Source organism: Leuciscus leuciscus (assembly GCF_965113295.1).
Source record: "Leuciscus leuciscus genome assembly, chromosome: 9".
NCBI classification, from domain to species: domain Eukaryota; kingdom Metazoa; phylum Chordata; class Actinopteri; order Cypriniformes; family Leuciscidae; genus Leuciscus; species Leuciscus leuciscus.
Window position 1 is genome coordinate 31,365,181 of NC_138733.1, and position 23,528 is coordinate 31,388,708.

The window sequence follows — 23,528 nt, forward strand, 5'->3', positions numbered from 1 at the left end:
AAGTTAAGAAAACATAGAAGAAAAGGTTATACGAAAAGTATCTGTTTAAAATGTTTCACATGTATCTCACCATCTACTGGTACTGGTGTTTCCTCACTAGGTTTGCTGGTGACGTCCTCATAGACAGCAGAGACTCTGACTCCATAGCAGGTGCTGTGAGGTACAGTTAAAGTACATTCACACTGAGGTCCTTGTGTTAGTACTGATGACCAGCCTTCCAGTCCTGCTTCTTTATACTCAACCATATACCGCAGCACTGGACAATCTTCATCAGCTTCAGCTTTCAACCAGGTGACTCCGATTTTGTCTCTGTTCATCTTAACTGATGGTTGTCCAGGTCTTGCTGCAGAGGCTGTTTTAAAGTGAATAATCCAGCTAAAGCTGCTCATGCATTGGTTGTCAGCAACTGCATACCTGAGTTGATATTCTGTGTCTTGGTCCAAACCTGATAAAACATGTTTTTCATTTAAAACCTCAGCATAAACTATCTGTTTCCATGTATTATTGATCCCATCATTACTCACAACTCCATATTCCACCACATATCTCTCAGTGCTTTTGTTCATCAGAAGATTCAGCTTCAGAGATACACTAGTGTGTTGTATGTGAGCTATTTGAGGAGGATCTGGTTTTAGTCCAAGCTTCACATTACTGCTCATAATCGTTTCAGCATGATAACACTGCACAGAGTACTCAGGAAAACCATCACCACCATTCATTGCTGCATCACCAGACGCAGCAATGAACCTGATTTGCTCTGTATCGTCATTTGCTTCTTTAGCAGCAATAAATAGTTGTACATCAATGAGCACTTTCGGATTGATGCTAACTGGCCTGGACAGAAGTGAATCATTTTGTATAATGTTATGAGATTCAATGTGCTGCTTAAGAGTTGCAAGAAATAAATCCTCAGCATCTGGTGAGAAAAGAGTGAGACACATCACTCTGGTTATCTGTGAGTCCCTTATGACCTGCTGTAACTCTGTCTGTGATTTCACAACAGTGATGTCTGCAGCTTTGCAGTCATTCAGAGTATTCAGCTCAGTTTCTTTATTCTCCAGCCACTTGTTGGTTTTTTCTGCACTGAATGGTGATTGGCTGTGCCTCTCTAAGAGATTTTGAAGGCTACTCTGTACTTTCTCATCTTTAACATGAATGATTTCAAAAATCTCAGTGACTTCTCTCTTAAAATCTTCTTTGTACTCCTGTAGAAGCTCTGAAAATTCAATTAATTTATCTTTTAGTGCAGGGAACCACATAATCACAGTCAGATTTGCTTGACTTGTCATTAATTCCTGACAGATCCTGATCTGTTTTCTCAGATGTTCCAGAATGTTCTCAGCTCGACGCATCAAGTTTTCACTGACTCCACTCAGAGAAGCACTCACTGAGCTCTTGTCCAGTTTCTTCAGAGGATACAGCCAGACCTTCAGAGGAACTGCTCTCTCGCCTTTAGATCCAAGCAGTGTCGGCAGAGAACCGTAGATCTCCACAGCCTTATCAAAAGACACTGGACTCTTCCAATCACCCACATCAATGTAGAGATAACAGTGATATAACAAGGTTTTAGCTTTTTCATTGACATTCAGGTGTACATTTGAACAATCCAAAGAGGTCATCTTCTTCACCACCTTTTCCATTTCTGTATTTTTCTCAGAAATGTTGCTTTTACTATCAAAAACAAAGAAAGCTTGGGCTCCATAGAACACAGCGATGATCACATGTGTTGCTGTGGTTGCATTAATGACTGAGGTAGGAGCTCCTTCCTGTAACAGTCTTTGGCTGATCATGTCCAGTTTGGTGGTGGTTCGGTAGTGTAGGGTAACTCTGTCCTGGTGTTGAGACTGACCTGGGTGGTTCATAAAGGCTGCAGCTCCACTTACTTTTAACAGTCCATGCAGAGTTCTTGCTCTTAATACATGAGATGTTTCAAGGGCTCTGAATCTCTCCTGTAGGGAGTCACCTTCCAGAACCTTGACCTCTGTTTGAGGTCGAGGCAAAGACAATTTCATAGATGCTATAGTGCTTTCATTCCACAGAAAAGTATCTGAAAAAAACAAAAACAAATGTTTGATATATGAATTGCAAATATGAATTGCTGCAGTCCATTTAAATGTTTAATTCATTTGAATTAATTATTTATAAAAAAAAAAAAAAATTAATGAATGATTCAATGACAAATAAATGTTTTTAACAGTCACTTGTCGCCACCTAGTAATGTAACTGTTATCGATACAACAAATGCCACAGACTGAAAATAAGTTAGTCGGTGTGAAAAGTGCCAACTTACTTTCAAAAGGTGATTTTCTCTATTTTGATCGCTACCGTAGACAACCGAGTTTATATCCGAACTATAAACATTTATCTCAGTACTTCTGTGATAAGTTTAATATTTGTAAAACATAAATAAAATAACAATACTGTGTGTTTAAAAACTGCTTTCTCTGAGTCAGCGGCAGTGCAAACACAGACTTGAATGTTCCGGTATGGCTTAATAGACAAAGCCAAATTGATGTCATTTACAGTAGAAATAAGATCGCATGGGTGTTTGAATCGAGATCGCAATCTATTAAAGATTAATCATGCAGCTCTAGGACAAAGCATTGGAAAACTACATTCTTAGTATTCTAGTACTTTAAAATGTCATAAGTTGGTGGGAGAAATTGTGCAAAGGTAGAATTACAGTATGCTCCTCACTGTTTACTATATCCTAAATAAGATAAAGATCTTACCTTGGCTAAAAGAATCACTGTTACTGTCATACAATTCTCCAAGACTCAAAGGGCGACCTAGAGCAGCAATTTCAATTACATCTGAGGGAAAATCTGGAAAATATATGGTTATATATAAAAATTGTATAAAAAAAGTTGATCTGCAAAGTCATGTACTGTAAGTTGCCTTGTCTGTACCTAACTAGAAGCACAATATTCACCCACCATTACAGTGAACTTCAAATCCTTTACACAAACGTTTGGCATGCGCTTCCTTGTCTCTCAGAGTCTTTAAAAGAAAATACATTAATTCAAATCACTTAAATTAAAGAGATTTTTTAAGTTCACAAAATAATTTCACATTGTAAACAAACATGTAGTTTCTGTATAGTTACCTCTTCCAGTTTCGTTAGCTTTGCAGTCAGCCCGTTGATCTCTTCTTGCAATTCTTTCTCTGCTCTGAACATTCTGGTGTTTTCAATGTGATGAGGTAAACTGAAAGGCTAATCAAAATATATCAAATTATAAATAAATAAAACAACAAATAGACAGCATTTACATCAAATGGTGCACTTGATACTTAAATCACTGAATACTAAGTTTGAACTTGTATTATTTAAATGGATGCTTCCATAATATTATACAGTTTTTTGTTTGAAAATAAATGGATATTAACATTAATGTTATAGAGTCTATATCCATTTATGCTATGACCAACAACTATATATATAGCTTCAGAGAGATAATGAAAGTTATCTCTTGAAATGTTCAATCACCTCCACCAGGCTGTGTCTCTGCAGTGCTGGTACTGTGTAGTGTTGTCTGATGTGGGTCTCACAGTAAGACACAGTGCAGGTCAAACAGGATTTAACAGCTTTGAGCTTCATCTCAGTGCAGATATCACAGGGCACATCTTCAGGTCCAGCGTAACAGTGAGCAGGAAGAACAGGACTAAATCCTGCCTTCTGGAGTTCCTCAATCAGTTTAGACAAAGCAACATTTACACTCAACACTGGACGACTTCTGAACCTCTTTCTGCACTGAGGACAAGCATAACCTCCAGCTTGAGTCGGTTTGCTCCAGTAGATCTCAATGCAGTGTTTGCAGTAACTGTGTCCACAGGGCATGGAAACTGGATCTTTAAAGACCTCTGTGCACACTGAGCACTTGTAGTGATCCTCTGTCAGCAGAGTGGCTGAAAGTGTGCTGTGGGAAATGGTATGGAATTGATGTGAAATTGGGTACAATTTTACAATAAGATTACATTTGTTAACATGAACAATGAAAAATACTTCTAAAGCATTTATCAATTTTATTTAATACTGATTTCAATATTTACTAATACATCATTCAAATCAAAAGATGTATTGTTAATATTATTTAATGAACCTGAGCTAACATGATCTAACAATCACAGTTGTATTTTTTATTAACTATCGTTAACAAATGTTAATAAATAATAAATATATTGATCAGTGTTAGTTAATGCATCAACTAACGTTAACTAATTGAGCCTTATTTTAAATTATAACCAGAAAATTGTTTAACTTCACATCAATATAAACTGGAAATGTAAACTGGGGAAAAAAAAAAATGATGTACCACATCTGGAGTATACCTGATATCTGGAGATAACACCTCGTTTCGGAATGAAATGTGTCTATCAAATGGTTCCACATTCTTCTCGAGAATACTGTGTAGATATATGAAAAGAACTGTATTTTATTGTACTCAATATACTAGGGATGAAAAGAACATATATTTTTAACATTTTATTTACATATTTATGTTTTGCTTCAGCTGCTGCTCCACCTCCCCTTCATTGCTTCACCCCAAAATAACAAACACGCAATGCAACACATAGAGAGGCAACCATTAACAGCTGGCGCATCAGACAGCTCGTGCAAGTCTGGATGAATCAGTTGTGATTCAACAACAAAAACAGAATACAACAGCATATCCTGGTTCTGGAAAACTGCAAAGTAAAACAATGTTTCTCCTATTTATACAGCCATGAGGACTATGTACTTTCAACACACACACAGAACAGACATCTAGCAAATACTGACAATATTGTGTTTTTTTAGGTGTTGATTTAAATTATCAACAGCATTGTTTACTGAAAATACAACTTTAATTTCACATCATCTCCTGTTCACTCACGGTGCATACAGAAGAATGCTTCTATCAAAAGTATGGTATGTTATGATTCATTATTGAGCTTCACAATCATTAAGACCTAAATCACTGATTAAAAATTAGCAGAGAATGGGAGATCCTCGGAACTTGAGTAAGTGCTTGACTAATGGCACAAAAAGCAAGTCACTAATGCAGAATTTTAGGATTTATAATTATTTAGGTCATGACTGTAAGCTTTTTGTGAAATAAATCGGTAAAAAGGCTAGCAGTTTAAACCCACTGTATGTTTGAATGTGGACATGTCTACATTTGTGTATTACCGTTTGAACAAAGTAGGTGTTAGGTAAAAACTAAACATAACATTAAAATAACACAAATTAATACCCATGCATCTTCCCTGCTGCCATAGCAGTTTAAAAAATTATTAAATATTCAGACAACTCAGGATATATGAAATATACTTCAATATAATTACTAAATAAATAGATATCTCTCATTCAAACAGAAGAGATGCCGAATGAGACTTTGATAATAATTGGTTCATGGCAGAGGTGTCAAACTAAAGCTGTGTTCAAAATCACCTACTTCACCCTCATTCGCTATTCCCCACATTAGTCCATTGATATAATACACTTGAAGGAGTGGATGAAATCGGAATTTATTCGGTGCGACCCTAACAGTGCATTATGGGTATTCTCTAGCCGTTGAGTGTCCATCGGTTGTCCATCGGTTGTACACTCATTATTGCGGTATGGGATTGAATGAGTGCACTCGATAACGTCCACTATGGTTTTGGACAGCACAACAAATGGCTGTCCTCACAAATAGTGCCCTATTTAAGGGTATAGGGGATGAAGTTCCTGGAGGGCCACTGTCCAGCAGAGTTTAGCTCCAATCCTAATTAACACACCTGAACCAGCTAAACCAGTAACCAGTAAAATCTTCAGGATCACTAGAAACATTCAGGCAGGTTTTTTGGAGCTGGTTTAAGCTACACACTGCAGGACAGTGGCCCTCCAGGAGCAGAGTTTGACACGTAGTTTACGGGATGGTTGTTAAATGAAAAGTTATAAGACTGAACATGCTCTGTAATTGTTGTTAATGATAAACAAAAACAGTAATCTTATAATTGCAGTTTGCTTCTTAAATGTTAAAGGTGCATTGTGTAATATTTAGGAGGATCTGTTGACAGAAATGCAACATCATATAAATAACTATGTTTTCAGTGGTGTATGAAGACCTCACTTAATGAACCGTTATGTTTTTATTACCTTAGAATGAGCCATTTCTGCCTACACACACCGCGGGCCCCCTTACATTGAAATGCGCCGACATGTTTCTACAGTAGCCCTAAACGGACAAACGCGTTTCATCACTATGTTGTTCTTCGCGCAAAGAAGCTAGCTAAAGTCAGCGAATAAAACACTGACACAATGATGAACAAGTACAAATAATATTCTCAATAACATATTGTTTTACTGAATAATTAAGTAAACCTAATTTCTTAATTTATCTTTGTAAAGAAGCCTCATTGCTTAACTGGTTACTCTCTGCTGTCTCAGACGACGACATATTTTCCTGTCGGCCAGCGTAACTTCTGTTGGTTGCATTTCGCAAACTCACCACTAGATGTCGCTAAAAATTACACAGTGCACCTTTAAAAATTACTCAGATATTCATCAATATTTAACCCACGGCAACCCACCTTAAACTCTCTGCTCCATCTTTGAACAATATTGGTCGTTCCAGTGACTGGTCACTTTGTAGAGATGTACAAGAAGGTGCAGGAGATGTTTTTTTATTTGGTCTTAGCCTTTGATGAAAGGAAAAATGTTGTTAATGTTAGAAGAAAAATTCCTCTTACAAAAGTCTTAAATAGGTTTTCTTATACAAGCTATATAAATACCTTATATAAGTGGTTTTCAATCCTGGTCCAAGGGACCCCACATTTTGCTCACAAAAAAATCTTTCCAGTGCACTGAAATGTTAGCTCTCTATAAAGTCCCACAATGCACCGTGAAAAGCAGAGAGCATCAATGCTCACTATGTGCAGAGCAGTGGGTCCCCAGGACCAGGATTGATAACCTCTGACTCACTTGATTTTCACAAAACCAATACATTTGAATATATGGTATTGAAGGCTGGCTCTATTATAATTATCTTGCTCTATCGTCCTCCTAAGACCTTGTCCAATTTTTTTTTCTAAACTCAGTGAACTGTTGACTCTTGCCTGTTCATTGTCATTTCCCATTCTCCTGCTTGGTGACTTTAATATTCATGTTGATGCTGTTTGCTCTAACACTAATCAATTAATGTCTGTTTTTGAATGTTTTATTTGACTCAGCATGTTCATTTTCCTACTCATACGCATGGTCATATCCTTGATTTGATCTGTACACCTGATCTATCTGCCCAAAACGACAAAATCTCTGCATGTGTCCATGAAATAAAAGATTGGCTTAATTCAAATTTTCTGAAACTCAGCATGGACAAAACTGAGATCATTTTTATTGGAACTCCGTCACTCACTAGCAATATTTCTATTGATTTTACCTGTGAAATTGCTGGTATTTACTTCAAACCATCAATCTAGGTGTTATTTGTGACTCCGCTCTCTCCTTTCAGGCTCATATTAACTCTATCACAAAATCTTCATTCTTTCTTCTGCGTCGCATTGCCCAGCCTCCATCCCTTCATCACTGTCAAAGATGCTGAAACTTCCATCCATGCATTTGTCTCATGTTATGTAAATGTTATCATTCTTAAGTTGTATTCTGTACTTCTTTGTGCTTGTCTCTTTTCTGCTTGCTGCCCTGTCTATATAATTCTCTTTTAACTGTTCTGTATTCTTGTTACTCTAACCTACTATTATTGTTTGTCATCATTGTCTACCCTCTTGGTGTTATCCCTTCCTTGTTGCATGTACATTGTAAAGCATCCTTGAGCACTGGAAATGCGCTATATTAATAAGACTTCTAATTATTATTGTCTTTTCTGTGAATTTAATTCAATGTTTCAAATCAGGATTGTGCAACAAAACTACCCCAATGTAAAAACAAAACTTCACTGCATGATCAAACATTTACTGTAGGTGATATATTTTTTTGAATATATAAAAAAATATTTGTTTATACATTATATATATATATATATTAGGGGTGTAACGATACACGTATTCGTATTGAACCGTTCGGTTCATATATATATTTGGGACCGTAACGATACACGTATTCGTATTGAACCACACTTTTTAATGATCTATGAAACAAACATTCACCAAAACGATATTTCCCGTATTTAGTATTATATTAGAATAACACCAAAACACAAAACATGAATTTTCTGATTATAGACAGAGGGTGAACCAACACCATGAGTATATGCGCTTCCCCTTTAAAAAATATTGACTATAATTATGCAGGATTTGGCATTGCAGAAAGCTCGAAAAGAGCGCTCATTTTATTATCATTAAAAAGTGGTTATACAACTTCATTGCGATCTCACATAGTTCCATTAGTGAACTTATTAGTGTACATAGTGTCTTATTTACATAACTGATTAGGATTTGCACGTGTGTTTAACTCAGAATCCACTCACTGCTCAAAACCGAGTTTCATCAATATTCTTTTATTAAGGAGAAAACTGATCCTAGACCAGCATTTATGGACAGCTTTTCCCCTTTAAAGGCAATCAAAAGCATATGGAAGCTTGTTTCCGCCACAGAATAAAAAAATAAAAAATAAAAAAAGATAATTGCGTCTTTTTATCTCACAATTCTGACATTTTCTCACAATTGCGAATTTATCTCACAACTCTGACTTTATAACACACAATTGTGACTGTAGGCTATATCACACAACACACAGCAATTGTGAGTTTATATCTGTCACCATCACTGTCATTAGGCTTGTTTGAGATGAGCCGATCGCCGGTGATCAGCACGGTGATTATGCATGCCGGTTAGAAATGTGTCCGACTAACAGCTATGGAGATCATCAATCGGCAATCTACTGATATTCCTGCTGTTCCCGGATGTCAAATGTTGAATTTTCTGTCGGATTTGAACCACTGAGTTTGTGGAAGCGAATTTGTAAAGCGAAATAAAATGGACCGAAAATTGCCGGTCGAATATTATAGGTTGTATTTTTAAACAGAATGAACATTTTGGAAGTGAAATCTGAAAGGGTGAATATGGATTATAAAATTTTTAATAATGAAAACGTGTGTTAATTTTTTTTTTTTATTGAAATATTCACAGCTTGAATATACAACCATGTTGAATTTCAGCCCATAAAAATGCAAGCCCTGAAAATACAATGCTTTAAAATGCAAGCAGAGTTAATGCAATGCATATTTTTTTCAAGTAGTGCAATTCAACAAGCTTTTTTGTTTCAAAAACATTTGTCATTATTTTACTTCCATAAGTAAACTTCAAGTCCACAACTATTTCACAACTAAGTTTCTCATTTGTACTACATCTGTACTACAATTGAACTTAGGGGTGTGCGATATGACGATTTTTTATCGTGGACGATTAAAATGTCTCCACGATCTGCTTTTGAAGAAATATCATAGGATCGCGCATTCTCAGTTGCTGTTCTGGCGCCTCTGTCCCAACATACTGAACAACGCGACGTATATTCAGATAAAATGTTAACGCAGCGGAACGGGACACTACAGTTCACAAAAGTTCATAATTTGCATGTGCTTTAATGCCTTGTCGGTTAAACATTTAATTCGCGTGCTGATGCGCTGTTCTAACGTGTGCGTTTCTCAGCGCGTACATGCGAAGCTCACATGCACTAAAAGCCTGTCTACCAGCGCCTGAATACTGGTCTAAGTTATCTTTCGAGTCTTATTGTGCTAATACTGTCAAATACACACAAGGTTTACATAAACAAAGTCGGTGATGTCTAAAGTGAAAGCAAACTTGAGAAAATTGAGAGAAAATCTGCTTGTCAAATGCGTGTATAAAAGACGCGTCGAGTGCAGCTCTAAAGAGACAGTAGTAATAGTAAACACGCTGCCGTTTGTCCTTAAAGGGATAGTTCACCCCAAAATAAAAATTATCTCATTATTTACGCACTATAATGTTGTTCCAAGCCTGTATTAATTTCCTTCTAATATTGTTCTAATATTAATATTTTGAAGAATGTGGCTATACAAACAGTAGCTGGTCCCCATTGACTTCCATAGGAGAAAAATATACTATGGAAGTCACATTCTTCCAAATAACTTTTATTTTCAACAGAAGAAATAAACTTATTCGAGTTTAAAACAACTTGAGAGAGTAAATTATGACAATTTGAATTTTTAGGAGAACTATCCCTTTATTGTTAAAACAACAAAATGCAAAGAGAAAATCACTCACTGCTCTTGACTGATAACTTTAATAGTAGCTTTAAGTAGCATTTATAATTTATACAGTGAAGTCTATGTTTTGTTTTATTTTCATATTTGTTCATTTAATTACTTTCGTCAATGCTACTGTTAAATACACCTGTAGCTGAAAACAAAGCACTGTTTATTTAATTTGTATATTAAGTTGTGTGTGTAATGTGTATTTTTGATCTTAATATTTAATAACAAAGAAAATAATGACAAATATTTTTTTATCTTCGCCCGTCTGCCATTCTTTTTTATTTTATATTTTGTTACCTAAGGCTTTGTTTTTTAAAATATGGACATTAGTTTGGCTGTAATGCTCAGTCACAAAATAGTAAAACCAACATAAAAAAGAATCGTGATTAAATCGTTAATCGTGATTTTCCTGTAAAAATCGTGATATGATATTTTTTACCATATCGCCCACCCCTAATTGAACTAGTGGTATACTAGTAGTTTACTATTTTTATACTAGTAGTACTTTTTTCTTAGTTTATGAAAGTACACTTTGTTTAATAAAACAATATGTATAATAATATAATTATTATTTAATTTACTATTCATTTAATTATAATATAATTTATATAATTTATTATTTAATATTAATGCGTTAACTATTCTATTCATTCTATACTATTCATTCAAAATCCTTAAAGTGTTAAAATAATTTAACACAAATAAGGCAAATAAATTAGGCTAATGAAGCATGCAAAATTGCGTCTTTAACTGTGTATGCATTGCATTTATGCACAGACACATTTCAGTTAAATTCACAGTTTTCACACAAATTCAGGATAACGTTTTGATTTGTCATGTGTATGTTGCTGTGTTTAGTAATTCTGAATGGATCCGTGTACTGTAGTAGGCATATGCGGTTTGGATGGCTTAGGCGGGTTTTTTGTCATCTTCATGTGGTCCTGTTTGGTATCGCAACTTGACATGTCGAAAATGTAAACAAGCTCTAAAAGGGTCTAAACAAGCTATTTGCTGTTGCACTGTACTCATACTGTACACTGTGAATTCTAATGTAGTAATGATGCTGAAAATTCAGCTTTGATCACAGGAATAAATGACACTTTAAAATATATTAAAATAGAAAACAGTCATTTTAAATTGTCATAATATTTCACAATATTACTGTTTTTTTTTTATTGTTTTTTATCAAATAAATGCAGCCTTGGTGAGCAGAAGATACTTCTTTTAAAAACATTAAAAAATCTTACTGACCCCAAACTTTTGAACGGTAGTGTGTATATATATATATATATATATATATATATATATATATATATATATATATATATATATACCCTAGTGAAGAAAAACCTATACCAAAAGGTATTTAAAATACAATTATTTCATACTAAGTATACTACAAATCCATTAACAAATTTACTGACATATCACTTGAGACTTACTGATATAAATATTATAATTAAACATTATTTGGAGTACTTCTTTATTGCACAATGCACTAAAATGTGTTTTAATTTCACTATTAGTAGGTCAAGTCATGTCAAGTCACCTTCATTTATATAGTGCTTTTAACAATACAGACTGTTTCAAAGCAGCTTTACAGTTATGATATGAAATTCAAGTAACAGAGATTGTTTTGGGTTTACAGCAGCTCTTGAATAAAGTTATTGTCCAGCTAAAGTTAGTTTTGATTGAAGTAAGGATAGTATTATCTCTGTGTTATATCTATAAAATATATTTAAAGTGTACCTAAAGTATATTTGCAATATTTACATTTTATCAAAATCAATATACTTAATTATATCTTTAGTTGAACTTCAGCACTATTTCCAGATAACTAAAGTACATTAAGTACAAAACTAATTCCAATTTAGCAGACTTTAAGTTGTTGTGGTGGTGTTGTTTCTAGATTATTGTATATAGTGATCAGATGCATTTTAAATAATTGGCACAAAAAAAACTAACACAAAACCTAAATTTCACAGTTGTTTGACCCTGGCACAAAATGAGCATCATTTCAGTAATCATATCACCAGTACATGGGCAAGTGTGAACAAGTAGGCTACTATTTAGGCCTGTTGCGATAATTAAATAACCGTCTGATCGCAATTATTTGATCTAACCGTGATTGTTTCAGGCCACCGCGATGATTGCGCTCTTTTATGGTCCAACGGGCAAAACGCGGAGTCAAGAACCAAAATAAATCATTATGGAAGTTTTGGAACTAATTTATAGAAGCATTTGGGTAGCAATATTCAATTTGAAATGTAATATGCAAAATGGCAATGCAATATGTAAAATGACACTGCAATATGTAAAATAGCAATGCATTTCTGTATTTAAATTTACATTTTCCAATACATTTGTGTAATGTTTGGTGCAAAATGAAAACTCAATTATATAATTTACATTTGCCATTTCATACACTAGTTTTAATATGTAAATTGAATATATTCAAAGTCATCTGACGCCATTCCATTGTCACGGTTCATCGATCCATGTGTTCATTTTGTGTACCGGTCTCTGTTGGTTGTTGTGGGTGTGGGGTCTGAGTGTGTTATTCTTGTTTGTTGCTTAGTAACCAGCTGATCACATAATTAGTCCGCAGCTGCAGCTAGTTACTTCTGTTGTTAGCTGCCTATATCTAGCGGGAGTGATTATTGCTGGGTGTTGGTTTGTCTCTCTTACCCAGTTCTGGTGTCTGAGTTTCCTTACGGAGTTATTTCCGCAGCTAGGAATAATGGAATAGGATCGATCTCATCTGTGTTTCCAGACTTCTGGAGATCGTTTGGAGTTCTCTTCATCCAGTTCCAGTTTGGCATCCGCGCTGGGTTTATTCATATCACTCATCCTCTCCTGTGTATTTGTATCCTGGTCGCCCGCCTGCTATACGTGGTGTTTTGAGTATAATCACTGTTTCAACCTGTCTTCAATAAACTGTTTGCTTGCATTTGGATCTACGACTCTCTTTCTGACAGAACGAACCAGCCAACATGTGGATACAGCGGAGTGAGGTTTCTCTACCTGGAGGAGAGTCACGGTCTCATATGACCTTGTTTGAGTATTTTGCCATGTGTGCACGAAGGACTGAGGAGACCATAGCAGCCCGCTGTCAAGTTGGAAGAGGGCTTCAGTGGTCCCAGTGGTGGCCCAAGAGGCTGCAGCACCCCCAGTGGTGGCCGAGGAGGCCAGTGTCTCCGGACAAGATGGCCGCCACCGAGCCAGTGTCTCCGGACAAGATGGCCGCCGCCGAGCCAGTGTCTCCGGACAAGATGGCCGCCGCCGATCCAGTGTCTCCGGACAAGATGGCCGCCGCCGATCCAGTGTCTCCGGACAAGATGGCCGCCTCCGAGCCGGTGTCTGTTCCTGTTCCTGAGCCGGTGTCTGTTCCTGTTCCTGAGCCGGTGTCTGTTCCTGAGCCGGTGTCTGTTCCTGCGCCGGTGGCTGTTCCTGTGCCATGGCCGCCCAAAGGGTCATCTCCGCCCTGGTCGTCTCCGCCATGGCCACCCAAGGGCCTGCCCCGTCCTGGTCGCCTGCACAGCCTGCGCTGCCCTGGTCGTCTCCACCATGGCCGCCTGAAGGATCGTCTCCGCCCTGGTCGTCTCCACCATGGCCACCTGAAAGGGTGGTCCCCACCGTGGGACGCCCGAGGGGTCGTCTCCGCATGGCCGCCCGATGGACTGTCTGCTCCGCCCTGGCTGCCCGATGGACTGTCTGATCCGCCCCCGCCCGCCCGATGGACTGTCTGCTCCGCCCTGGCTGCCCGATGGACTGTCTGCTCCGCCCTGGCTGCCCGATGGACTGTCTGCTCCGCCCTGGCTGCCCGATGGACTGTCTGCTCCGCCCTGGCTGCCCGATGGACTGTCTGATCCACCCTGGCCACCTGATAACTGGTCTGCTCCGCCCTGGCTCAGCCCTCCCGTCCCTCCCTGGTCACCTAAGACTTTCTGACCCGCTAGGCGGGTACCAGTGATGCGCGGGTCAATGTATAAACAACCCGCACCCGACCGACGTTTTCAACTAACCCGCCCGCAACTCGGACCGCAAAAAAAAAAGAAGAAAATATTGTACCCGACCCGCTTCCTGACCCGCATTTTTTAAAAGTAGTAAATGCATAGCAAGAAGTACACATGACAAAGCCAGCACTTTGGTCATCATCTTTCATTATTTCGGCAAATGTCTCCCACACTTTGCTCTTTCTGTTTGTGTATTTGCGGAGCTTCCACTCCCCAGTCTTCACCTTTTCTTTTGCCGCCTCCATCTCTACCTGAGCTCGACTGAGCTCGTGCGTCATCTTCGCGCCAGTTATTCAGCCAATAAAGTGTAGCAGGCCTATGTATTTCATAGAAAATTGCATGTGAGCGGAGTGGAGCGGGAGCGAGCGGGCGGACCTTGGATAGAGCGCAGAGCGGCATTTTTAAAAGGATGTAGCATCGCCCTATTTCCCGCTCCAATTTCGCTCCGCGCACACCACGATTCTGAAGCATGCTCAGTCAAGCCTGACTCAGTCTACTGTTGATGACTGCAAGATGGATTCTATTTTCAGTCAAAACTCGGCTCAATAATGGAGTTCAAAAAGTAGGCTACTTCAAAAAGAAAAATAAGAAGTCATACAGGTGTAGGCTACTATAATATAAAACTAACTATAATGTGGTAGAAGAAAACGAATGTGGAGACATTGTTTCAGTCAGTAAAGATTCATTTTGGAATCTAAAAAGACACATCTCTCGAAAACATGCAGTGTGCTATCTGAACACGCTGGGAAGAAAGCAAAAGGTTAGCAAATTGAATAGGTAACTTGTAACAAAGTGTAAATGAAATATAGCATAATATTCAAACAATTACAAGCCCATTTAAATTTTAATCCTGCGCGCTGCGCAAAAGTTCAGTTATAAGAATGTTGGCCTAATAGTTAATTTAGCCTACTTTTAAAACGTTTGTATATATTTTTATATTTTTGTTTATATAAATTTTATTTATATTATTAGGCCCATTTATTCGTTTTATTTTATAGCAGTTTGTGTGTACAATGGATATAAGCCCATTTAAATTTTAATCGTGCGCGTTGCGCAAAAGTTAACTTAAATTCTGGCCTAATAGTAAATTTAGCCTACTTTTAAAATTATGTAGGCTATATTTTTGTTTATATAATTGTTATTTATATTATTAGGCCCATTTATTCGTTTCATTTTACAGGACTTTGTGTAGGCTATATTTCTTCTTACATAGGCCTAATTTGTAATTTGAAATAAAACATTTCTATTTGAAAAATTTTGTTGTTGCTCATTAGTTCTTTAGGAGGTAAGGCTGTGGTCTAAGATAACAGTGATATACATGTAGATTTTTTTTCCTTTTTTGGAGCGAGCGGGGGCGATTTGAGTGGAGCGCGGAGCAAACTGCGTTGAGCGCTGAGCGATAATAAGCGGAGCGGCCTGATGTAGCTTTGAGCAGGGTAGATTCTCACCGCTCCACTCCGCTCATATGCTATCTAGTAGGCTACTATATAAATTACAAAGGTTTAATTGGCATCTTTATTTCAAACGACCCGACCGACCGCGACCCGAATATCATTAAAAATATTTTTTGGATGACTCGTAACCGCGGGTAACCGCGGATGACCGCAGGCACCCGCTCATTTCGGATCAACCCGCGCATCACTGGCGGGTACTGACCGGGCTGGTTTCCCTCCCTCCCCTCCCTGTCTTTGTGTTTTGATCTGTCTGTCTAGTCTGTTGTTGTTTGGGTCCTTGTTTACCTGAGTGTGTTCACCTGTTCCTTGTCTGAGTGTGCTCACCTTGCTTGCATTTGGATCTACAACCATCTTTCTGACATCCATAGCTTAATGTGAGGGACAGAAGTATATTTATATAATTAAATTAAAGTTCACGGAAACTTCCCTCCCCTGGAGCAGTCAATCATTCTCCATTCAGCATTCAAACAGCGCTTCGTCCGGTTACGACAGGATGCACGGTAAAACTCTCTCCAATATGATATATTCACGTTATAATGCTTGATCTGTAGAAAAGGGGCTATGGATTTGCATAAAATGACTATTTTGTTGGAGTTTGCAGTTTCCAAACGACTCGCTAGCATGTGTCTGTTCACACACAGCACGGACTATAAATTGGCATCAAACACACAATAACTGGAATTTAAAACTGTGAATAACCAAATGATCAATAAACTGTTGGACAGATATACACTAGGATTTGTGCGCTCAACATTTCTTCTGAACTTTTAAATGCACACTTGCACAGGGCTGCGCACTGAGCAACTGACTCCATGTTGCTGTAAGCACATCATTCTGCACCCGCGATGTGCTCTGTTTTGAAAGCATTTAATTCATGTTATCATGGTTTTGCGCACTGAAAGATTATTAAAAGCCTATTTTGTTCTGTCATATCTATCATATATTGTTGCCCTGTTAAAAAGCTGCACAATACATTTAAAATATGTATTGTGCATATTATAATATAAAATATATAAAAATGTTAAATGTATGAATACATTTTATAAGAGTACTAATACTAATTTGTAATAAGTTTATATTAACATGTTTAGATTTTATGTGTCATAGCTTATGTTATATATTTTTATTAATATGTTGTTTTTCTCTACAATGAAATAGTGTGTATTTAGTGGATTCTGAATTGTGTTAAACCAATAAAAAAGTGACCATTAGTTCATACTGTATATGAATGATACATTTTATGGCTTTTCCTGTGATTGGCCAGTTAGTTGTGATTGTTTCAGTTATTTACTAAATTGAATAAATGTATTTAATATTTAAAGGTGTTAACTGTAATTATACGCTGCAAAATGGTAACTTACAAAGGATTACATTCATTATTTAATGAATGAAGCACACAAAAAATGTATGACAAAGCCCTAAAACAGACAATTAATCACCATAACCGCCATTATTTTTTAGACAATTAATCTGGATTATAAGAGAAGACTAATTGCTGTAAAATGAGAGAAGTGCTTCCAATCATTGTGTTCTTGTGTTAGCAAAGGTTACCAAAGAATCAACAACCATCATCGCTTTGCATCAAACTGGCCTCACATGCAAGGAAATTGCTGCAAAGAATATTGCACCTGAAAGAATCATTTACCAGATCATCAAGAACTTTAAGGACAAAGGTTCAACTACAGTTCAACTTCAGGACGTCCCACAATGTCCAGCAAGCACCAGGACCTCAGGAGTCTCCTCCTGAGGAGTCAACTATGGATTCAAGTAGGTGTGAGTGCATCTGCATGACAGTGAGGCAAAGACTTTTGGACAACGTCCTGGCGTTGAGAATAATAATAATAATAATAACTTAGATTTATATAGCGCCTTTCACGGGACCCAAGGACGCTTTACACATAACTGCAGAGACAAAAGAAAAGTCATTCAAGGTTAAACGCCTTTGTAAAGAGGTGGGTTTTTAGAAGTTTTTTGAAAATGTCCAGAGAAGGGGCATTTCGGATGTCTGAGGGGATGGAATTCCAGAGGGTGGGGGCTGCGACGCTGAATGCTCTGTCCCCAAAAGTCCGCAGTCTGGTGTGGGGGACAGAGAGCAGGCCCTTGTCAATGGACCGTAGATTCTGTGAGGGGATGTAGGGATGGAGAAGGTCCAGAAGGTACTGGGGGGCAGTGGCATGGAGAGATTTATAGGTGAAGAGGAGGATTTTGTAGGTGATGCGGAATTTGACCGGGAGCCAGTGAAGCTGAATGAGGATTGGGGTGATGTGCTGCCACGACCTAGTGTGTGTGAGAACCCTGGCCGCCGAGTTCTGGACATATTGTAGCTTGTCCAGGACCTTGCTAGGTACCCCATACATGACACCATTACAGTAGTCCAAACGACTGGTGATGAAGGCATGAATGAGTGACTCTGCCACAGAGTCTGAGAGAAAAGGTCGAAGTCTGGAGATATTTTTAAGGTGGTAAAAGGCAGATTTGGTAATGAGTTTGACATGTGACTGGAAGGAAAGGGTGGAATCCAGAATGACACCAAGGTTGCGGACTTCTTGGGATGGAGAGATGGAGCAACCATCCACTTTGAGGAGTAAATCACCTACCCTCAAGAGCAGCGGCTTGGGAGCCACTACCATTAGCTCTGTTTTGCTGCTGTTTAGCTTGAGTAGGTTAGATGACATCCAGGTTTTTATTTCATTCAGACAGTCAACAAGTGACAGTGGAGGAAGCTGAGTGGAAGGTTTGGTGCTGATATACAGCTGTGTGTCATCAGCATAACAGTGGAAACTGAGACCATGGTGACGTATTATCTGCCCGAGGGGGAGCATGTAAATGGTGAAAAGGAGGGGTCCAAGCACAGAGCCTTGAGGCACACCTTGTTTGACTGTGGCCGGGGGGGAGCTGGAGTCTCTAAAGGTGACGAACTGTTCCCTATTGAAGAGATATGACTGGAACCAGGAGAGTGCTGAGCCGGTGAGGCCAACACATTCAGCTAGACGGTTGAGAAGGATAGTATGGGAAACTGTGTCAAAGGCTGCCGAGAGATCTAGAAGAATGAGGATGCTGATATGTCCAGAATCGGCAGCGATGAGGAGGTCATTGGTAATTTTGATAAGGGCAGTCTCAGTGCTGTGATGTGCTCTGAAGCCAGATTGGAAGGGTTCATAAAGAGCATACTGGGACATGTGTTGATGAAGTTGGGCAGTGACTGCTCTTTCCAGGATTTTGCTCATGAAGGGAAGGTTGGAAATCGGACGGTAGTTGTTGAGGTCATCCGGGTCCAAACTGTGCTTTTTAAGAATAGGGGTAACGACAGCTGTTTTGAAGCAGGAGGGTACCAAGCCAGATACAAGAGAAGTGTTTATGATGTCCACCATGATGGGACAGAGGGTAGGGAGGCATGCCTTGACCAAAATAGTAGGCATGGGGTCCAGTGAACAGGTTGAGTTATTGGCTCTGGTAACCAACTTAATGACTTGAGCCACGTCCAGAAGGGAGAAGGAGGAGAGGCAGTGCTGCGGAAAACATGCAGCAGAGGGGGGGACACCATCATGAGGGTGAGCTGTAGGTATATACGGTCAGGAGTAGGAGGCAGCAGTTGTTGATGGATAGAGTCCACTTTTGCCTGAAAGAAATCCAGGAAATTGGAACCAAGATTAGAAGTGTCAGAGGGACAGGGGGCATCGTGAGGGCTGAGCAATCGAGAAGGGCAGCAAAGAAACCACTTCTCTCCAAGAAAAACATCAAGGACATACTGAAATTCTGCAGGAAGCACAAGGATTGGACTGAAGAAGCCTTGTGCAAAGATATTATTTCTGATGATGCCCCCTTCCGACTGTTTGGGACACCTGGAAAATCAACTGAAAAGGTGAACTCTACCATGAGTCCTGCATTGTGCCAACAGTGAAGCATCCATATGAGGGGTTGCTTTTCATCAAAGAGAGTGGATCTCTCCCAATTCTGCCCAAAAACACTACTATTATAAAGAATAGTATCAAAACGTCCTGCAAAAGCAACTACTACCAATGATCCAGGAGCTATTTGGTGATGATCTGTGCATTTTCCAGCATGATAGAGCATCACACGGTGTGATAATGAAATGACTCGTAGATCATTACATTGACATTTTGGATCCGTGGCCAGGCAACTCCCCGGATCTTAATCCCATTGAGAACCTGTGGTCAGTCCTCAAAAGACAAATGTAGACAAACAGAAGCTCACAAATTGTGATCAACTCTGAGCCCTAATAAGGCAAGAATGGATCACCATCAGTCAGGATTTGGCCCAGAAGTTGTGATCCAGCTTGCCAGAGTGAATTGCAGAGGTTATGAAGAAGTCTCAACGCTGTAAATATTGACTCTGCATATATCAGGGCTCGACATTAACTGTTTTAACTTTTCCCAACTTCAAAAAGTTAGGAGCACCAGCAAAAATGTAGGAGCACCCACCAAAAATTAAGGACCCAGAGAGTATATTCAACTACACAGTATTGTTAACAAATATTCTCATTATCACAGAAGAACTTGAATTGGAACTAGAATTAAAGATTATAGTTTGGATATAAACACTGACTTCTACAGAAGCGATCAAAATAGAGAAAAGCACCTTTTGAAAGTAACATGGAGCTTCAAATAACTATTGTATCGATTACATTGTTACACCACTAGGTGGCGACAAGTGACTTAAATGTATTTGTTATTGAATCATTCATTCAAGAGATTTGTTAAAAAAAACTCTGATTCATCCATTAATGAAACAAGCAAAGTATGTATTATGATATGAATCATATATTGCTATATAATACTAAATAAGCTATGTATTCATATAATAAAAAATATATAAAAAAACATGCTCACTATCAGCATTGGCGTGTTCCACGTCTTTAGGTGACGACTTACAAAAGAAATCTGTCAGTGTTCGTTTCATCTTCTCTCCCTTTTAAATTTCGCGCGGAAGTCAGCTCCCTGTCAGGGAGTGGGAGTGATTGACAGCTAATATTAACCAATCTAAAATCTGCTTTTAAGTTAAGAACTTCGGTACCAAGTCAGTACTGAAATTAAAAAATGTGGACATTTTAAGCGCTGTTAAGTGGAATCGTAAACACCTCTGATTGGCCATTGTGTTCACACGCTCATCGGATATGTCTGTGATTGGCTACAATGATCAACGCACAGGAGCATTTGAGAGCACAAGGAAGTGTTTCAAAGTGTTTTAAAAAACAGCGGTACCGTTTTAAAGCACAAGCAGGCGTCTAGAAGAGGGTCATTGATGTATATTTGCAACATGTTTTTGAAGCGCTGATCATTGTAGCCATTTACAGGCATATCCAATGAGTGCGTAAGTACAATGGGCAATCAGCCATTTACGATTCCGCTCAACAGCACACAAAGCGTCAGATTTTCTAAATTTCAGTACCGGCATGGTACCGAAGTCAGTACTTTTTGACAACTCTATCACACTGTGTCCGAAATCACACCCTATAGTGCCATATTTAAGAGGACAGAGACAGACATTTGTAGTGGTGTCCGAAACTATAGTGGCGCCCACAGCTGAATCATCCATCCATCCATTTTCCAAGCCACTAATCCAAATGTGGCTACAGCGTAATATACAGATAACTTCATTTTTACTTGATTATTAAATTGTTTAATTAAGGCTTATGCATGCTAGTTTCCATGACAGAATTATATAAAAAGAAAAATAATTTCATCTTACTACTGCCAGTTTGCTAAGTTTAAAATGATTATTAAACAGCAAGCACCAACTATGCAAAAGTGGCAGCCCTTCCGGCGCACTCAGTGTCTGAATTCACTGACTCGTTTTTATTCATTCCTTCAAATGGACTATATTAGTGGACTAATGTAGGGAATAGTGAATGAGGGTATAGGGGGCAATTTCGAAGACAGCCTCAGTTCCTGGAGGGCCACAGCCCTGCAGAGTTTAGCTCCAACCCTAAAAACACAGTCAGCTGATCCAGCTAATCAAGGTCTAAAAGATTAATAGAAACTTCTAGGCAGGTGAGTTGGAGCTGATTACAATATTTATTTATTTTATTAAAATCAGTAGAGAATCATGAAATGTTACTGGTGTTGGTAGCGACTACTGAATTTTTATATTGCAGCCACACTACAATCACATGCATATCTGATCAAAGAATGCAAATTCTCATACCGTTCAATGTGGTAAGGGTGATTTCTGTCTTTGAATACAATCGGTCGATCCATTGATTGGTTGCTTTTTAAAGAGAAGTATGAATTTACAGGAGATGCTGCCTCATCTGGTCTTAGACTGTCAGGATGAGACAGAAAATTCAAGTTTAACAATGTAAAAGAGACATACAACATATGCAAGAAAAAGATACTTGTATGTCTACTAATTCTTTTCTTTTTTTCCCCCTTTATTATGCAACAAGTACACCATTTAAAACAGAGTAAATTATCACACTTTTCATACCCAATGTAACTAGGGGTTTCATTGCTGAACACAATTGGCCGATCCATTGACTGATCACTTTTCATAGAAAGGTGTGAGAGTGCTGGAGATGCTGCTTCATCTGGTCTCGCCCTTTGGTACATGGAGAACAATGAGAGATTATTGTTAATAATTACAGATTCTAACAGCCTAGAAAGCAGGAGGTGAAATAAAACCAGTTTAACATTGCACAAGAGATACGCAATACCAAACATGCAGTTTTGTAGGTAATAATAATTTTGTAGCTTCTTTATTACACAAAAAGCACAATATCTTCAACCTCCTGACAATGTAAGTTCTCATACTTCTCTCCCACGTAACTTTGTGCTCCACTTTTGAACTCAATGGGTCTATCCATTGACTGTTCACTCTTTGCTGACAGGAGTGAGGGTGCCTCATCTGGTCTCAGGCTGTAAGAGTTAAAGCATAGTTGTTTGATTTGTTAATAGGACCACTAATATACACACAAGCTTATAGTGTTGTCATAAGTACCGGTGCTTCAGTACGAAAAGAAACTGAAAATGTAAAAATGTAATGATGCCGGTCTTTCTGCAGTACCGATAGTACAAGTTGACCAAAGAATGCAAATTCACATACCGTTTAACACTGTAAGGCTGAGTTCTGTCTTTGAATACAATCGGTCGATCCATTGATTGGTTGCTTTTTAAAGAGAAGTATGAAGTTACAGGAGATGCTGCCTCATCTGGTCTTAGACTGTCAGGATGACACAGAAAATTCAACTTTAACAATGTAAAAGAGACATACAACATATGCAAGAAAAAGATACTTGTATGTCTACGTACTAATTTTTTTCTTTTTTTTTCCCCTTTATTATGCAACAAGTACACCATTTAAAACAGAGTAAATTCTCATACTTTTCATACCCAATGTAACTAGGGGTTTCATTGCTGAACACAATTGGCCGATCCATTGACTGATCACTTTTCATAGAAAGGTGTGAGAGTGCTGGAGATGCTGCTTCATCTGGTCTCGCCCTTTGGTACATGGAGAACAATGAGAGATTATTATTAATAATTATAGATTCTAACAGCCTAGAAAGCAGGAGGTGAAATAAAACCAGTTTAACATTGCACAAGAGATACGCAATACCAAACATGCAGTTTTGTGGCTAATAATAATTTTGTAGCTTCTTTATTATACAAAAAGCACAATATCTTCAACCTCCTGACAATGTAAGTTCTCATACTTCTCTCCCATGTAACTTTGCACTCCACTGTTGAACACAATAGGTCTATCCATTGACTGATCACTCTTTACAGACAGGAGTGAGGGTGCTGGAGAGGGTGCCTCATCTGGTCTCAGACTGTAAGAGTTAAAGCATAGTTGTTTGATTTGTTAATAGGACCACTAATGTACACATA

The 23,528-nt window shown here is 38.3% G+C and overlaps 2 protein-coding genes across 30 annotated transcripts in view; one reads left to right on the forward strand and one right to left on the reverse strand.

Annotated features, from left to right (window-relative positions):
• Positions 1 to 23,528, reverse strand: part of LOC309506891 (uncharacterized protein) — a 136,135-nt gene that overhangs the window by 380 nt on the left and 112,227 nt on the right. For 13 of the 29 annotated variants that reach the window (XM_082180860.1, XM_082180872.1, XM_082180866.1 and 10 more), the window contains 13 exons: positions 23,354 to 23,470; positions 23,022 to 23,141; positions 22,744 to 22,860; positions 22,452 to 22,556; positions 22,120 to 22,239; positions 21,847 to 21,963; positions 6,556 to 6,663; positions 4,330 to 4,404; positions 3,488 to 3,917; positions 3,107 to 3,214; positions 2,937 to 3,000; positions 2,733 to 2,825; positions 71 to 2,047 (listed from right to left, as the gene is read on the reverse strand). In XM_082180860.1, coding sequence (XP_082036986.1) covers positions 71 to 2,047; positions 2,733 to 2,825; positions 2,937 to 3,000; positions 3,107 to 3,214; positions 3,488 to 3,917; positions 4,330 to 4,404; positions 6,556 to 6,663; positions 21,847 to 21,963; positions 22,120 to 22,239; positions 22,452 to 22,556; positions 22,744 to 22,860; positions 23,022 to 23,141; positions 23,354 to 23,470 — 3,551 coding nt within the window. The remainder of the gene's footprint in view (positions 1 to 70; positions 2,048 to 2,732; positions 2,826 to 2,936; positions 3,001 to 3,106; positions 3,215 to 3,487; positions 3,918 to 4,329; positions 4,405 to 6,555; positions 6,664 to 21,846; positions 21,964 to 22,119; positions 22,240 to 22,451; positions 22,557 to 22,743; positions 22,861 to 23,021; positions 23,142 to 23,353; positions 23,471 to 23,528) is intronic. The other 16 variants (XM_082180861.1, XM_082180848.1, XM_082180858.1 and 13 more) reach the window with 12 other exon arrangements.
• On the forward strand, positions 11,545 to 14,172 carry LOC309506924 (uncharacterized protein). Its single transcript, XM_082180966.1, has 2 exons — positions 11,545 to 11,573; positions 11,604 to 14,172. The coding sequence occupies exon 2, from the start codon at positions 13,205 to 13,207 to the stop codon at positions 14,078 to 14,080; it is 876 nt and encodes a 291-aa protein (XP_082037092.1). The 5' UTR covers positions 11,545 to 11,573; positions 11,604 to 13,204; the 3' UTR covers positions 14,081 to 14,172.

Excerpts from the sequence above, each read along its gene's own strand:
- LOC309506924 (XM_082180966.1), top strand. The coding sequence starts at position 13,205 with ATGTGGATACAGCGGAGTGAGGTTTCTCTACCTGGAGGAGAGTCACGG.